This window comes from Coregonus lavaretus (assembly GCF_964263955.1).
Source record: "Coregonus lavaretus genome assembly, chromosome: 39".
NCBI lineage: Eukaryota > Metazoa > Chordata > Actinopteri > Salmoniformes > Salmonidae > Coregonus > Coregonus lavaretus.
The window spans coordinates 15,712,070-15,715,852 of record NC_140026.1 but is presented as its reverse complement, the minus strand read 5'-3'; the positions used below and the strand labels follow the sequence as shown (position 1 = coordinate 15,715,852).

General features: G+C 43.5%; 1 protein-coding gene across 1 annotated transcript; it reads right to left on the bottom strand.

The window, feature by feature from the left end:
• Positions 1 to 659: 659 nt before the first annotated feature.
• Positions 660 to 2,225, bottom strand: LOC311112799 (odorant receptor 131-2-like; the record flags this gene model as incomplete). The annotated part of the gene is made up of 3 exons (XM_084155937.1): positions 660 to 720; positions 1,156 to 1,199; positions 1,332 to 2,225. 3 exons carry the CDS (start codon positions 2,223 to 2,225, stop codon positions 660 to 662), a joined length of 999 nt encoding a protein of 332 aa, XP_084012063.1.
• Between the last annotated feature and the right edge of the window lie 1,558 nt (positions 2,226 to 3,783).

Sequence of the window (3,783 nt, the reverse complement as noted above, 5' to 3'; positions counted from 1 at the left end):
TATCAAACATGAACCCCTTCATTAAATGCGGATGTGCACTGCAAACCAGCATGGATTGTATGAGTGAACCGGGAGCACCAAGTCTGTCAGACACAAACTGAAGTGAAGCGAGTTAAAACACAGAGCTGCTACTGCTCCAGATCACATGCTGTTCAGTTTCAGCTCTTTTATTACAGAGAATCTGTCACTAAGGTTCACATGGCGATGAAGATGGGCAATAATGTTCAATCTGGCTCTTGTTTGAATGAATCAGAATCTTTTCATCTCAAGTAATAGATATTGTCTTGACTTTATCTCACAAAAAAACATATTAACATATTACAGGTAGTCTGAGGCTGGTCTGTCCATAGACCAGCCTATAAAGTCACTACACCCTGGGTAGAACAGAAGCACTTTCACAGCATTATGCAGATGCTGGATAACCACGTACTGTATGAATGTTCATCAGCAAAAAAGGGAGAATCCTCTCAAATGTTTATAGTGAGAGTGACACCTTTCGTCTGGTTGCTATGTCCGCCATCCACCAGTGTCTCCATGACATCTGAAAGGCAGTATCAGTCTGGTACAAAACGTCTTCAGCCCAGTCCATGGAGCACAGGAGAAGTACTGGTGGGTAGTGAAGTTATGGGAACGGTGGCTAGTTAGTTCTCAACATCCCCTCAAACTGGGGTCTGTGGGAACTCCATTGAGATGAGTGTCTGGAATGTCAGTGTTCTTTCACTGGGGAAATAAGAAACCATTCAATGTATGGGTAAATGAAGGTGTCCGAAGCCATGTGATGTTTGTTAGAAAATATTGTTTCATTTCGAATGTGGTAAGAATAGCTTTTCTGTAGTCTCACATCCCACATTTTCTAAAACTGATGTGTTACTTACTTTACGCACACATTATGCACACTCATTTGGCGAGCCCAGTGGCATGGAGAATGTTGAATGGAAACATACTAAAAGACAGTAGGTGATGACTAAATACTCACGGGTGTATACCAATCAGAAATAGTAGAGATAATTACCAAAACCGTATCTATTATTTTATACTGTATATTCTCTGACAAAGTTAAGAAAGTTGATAGTTGTCATTTGCTGTTTTGCCTACTTCCTTTTTTGGACATGTTGGCATGTACAGTATCTTAACCACAAATAATTGATCACATACCTTGGCTGGGAATGCAGACGAGGCGTTATGGCACGCAAGGTCCACTCCAGGGCCCGGTTTCCCAAAAGCATTTTAGGCTAAATTCATCGTTAGAACCTATGGTTCTGAGATTAATTTAGCCTTAAAATGCTTTTGGGCTCTAAGATTAATTTAGCCTTAAGATGCTTTTGGGAAACCGGGCCCAGGAGGCTTTTCAGGGGGCGGGAACAACAGGGGAATCGGCGATGCACCTGCTCCAAGAGTTCCTCTTTACGCAAACCGTAGACGATTGGTGAGACACACTGCGCCAAGCTAAAGAAGGCAAAACTAACCACCGCTGACAGTTCTTTGGTCCCTGGTTGAAGGTAACCTTGTTTCTGGAGAACTGTTAACACAAAGTTCACGAAGTTGGGGAGGATGTATACGGCGAGTTGAGTAACGTGCAGGGCGACGGTCTTGCATCCGACACTGTTGCGTCGATTCATCACTCCCAACCGTCGCCCCTCAAACAGTATCCTTACATAACTGTACAGAATGAGCGCCGTGCACACAGATATCAACAATATTTTTTCCAGGCCACCTTTCTTCAGCTGTTCCCGTCCACATTCCCCATTTGGACCAGTGGCGAGCCTCTCTGTCTTGGTAAACAGAGTGAGGGGGATAACCAGTGCGAGTCCCCATGTCAGTAGCCCAACTAGCCAAGGCCAGTGCCAGACAGAACTGTAACGCAGAGGATGACAGACAGCAAAATAACGGTCTAGCGACATAGCAGTGAGAGTCAGAAGGATATTGGACGCGCTGGTGATTAGGACGGTTATCATGGCCACACATGTGGATGCCACTGGCCTGGCGCCGAAGTAGATCTGGAGGTAGAAAACAGAACTCATCCCGAAGTACACCAGAGCAGACACCAACAGGTGAAAAACCAACACAAAGCGAGCATGGCCCCGGAGTCGCCCCTCGAGCACTATCGTCCAGTTAATGAGGATGTTGAAGAACGCCAATGTTATGAAGGAGATGGTCGACGCACAAACCCGTACATAGGTGTAGTCCTTTACACCTGTTTCTCCAGTCCCGTTATATATCGACATTATTCCTCGTTTGATGCTGTATTTAGGGTATTGGTGGAGTTGTTTCTTCGTGGCCTCTGCCTTCTCATAGTTTCCAAGACGCTTAACTATTGAGTGGCCGTCCAGGCTACTTAATCAGAGTACATCCAAGACATTCAATGCAATGCAATGTCTGTGTATGAGAAACCTCTCTCTCTCTCTCTTTCTATCCCTCTCGCCTTCTATCGCTCTCGCTGTCTTTCTCTGGCTGCCTCTCTGTCTTCCAACCCCAAAAGCGCGCCAGTGTGCACAGTGCGCAATCGCCACGTTGACAAAGGGAAGTACGTTTCCATTTTCAACTGTATATATGCTGGTTTTTAGATATATATCTAAAATAATCAAATATCATGCTAAACAATAACATTTTTCATCAACATGTACTGTTCTGATACAGGGCAGGCCTATTAGTCTGAGAAGTATAGGCCCCTTTATGCAACCACATACAGTAAATAATTTACTTGATTAATAAACGTCAACATATCCCAATATAATACATTAGATACAATCACTTTCTAATCTAATTTCGAATTCGGACTACCAGGGGCCACATTTATAAACGCCATGTATGCACAAAATATGCCCCAAAATATGGGTGCGCCAATTTTCATTCAAATGTTGGTATTTATAAAAACGGAACTTGACTTGATAATGTGCTTCTCCTCCCGCAAACTTTAGACCATCCGTGCCTACTACTCCTCCCCCTCAGGAATCAAACTTGATTCATTCTCCAGGATCCTCTTGTACTGGACAGACACCTGGCGATACTTCTCCTCTCTCTCTCTGGCTCTCTCTCTCTCTCTCTCTCTCTCTCTCTCTCTCTCTCTCTCTCTCTCTCTCTCTCTCTCACACTCACACTCAAACACACACACACAAAATCCTGTTACACTGCACCGCTGCTTGAAGCTACTTCCCTTCACACAAAGACACACACACCTGGAAGTATTGCGTTCCCTTCTCCTTGATGATGACGATGCTCTGCTCTAGTTTCTCTGCTGAGTTCGTCTCCCAGGATTACATGGCCTGGGGAAGAGAAAATACAGTAAGTTATGATGTAAATGTAATGTTACTATGGCTAAATGCTGAGGGGTCACAGGTGAGACGTTATACATTCTGGAAGGTGTTCAGTTTGAGTTTGTGCTGCAAAGTGGCTCCACTAGGAATACTGTACTTGCAACTGCCTGTGTTTCCATAGCCATACCTATACACACCACAATTAGATATCCATACCTATTCACACACCACAATTAGATATCCATACCTATTCACACCACAATTAGATATCCAAACGTATTCACACCACAATTAGATATCCATACCTATACACACCACAATTAGATATCCATACCTATTCAAACCACACAATTAGATATCCATACCTACATACACCACAATTAGATATCCATACCTATTCACACACCACAATAAGATATCTATACCTATTCACAACACAAATAGATATCCATACCTATACACACCACATTTAGATATCCATACCTATTCACACCACAGATAGATATCCATACCTACTCACACACCACAA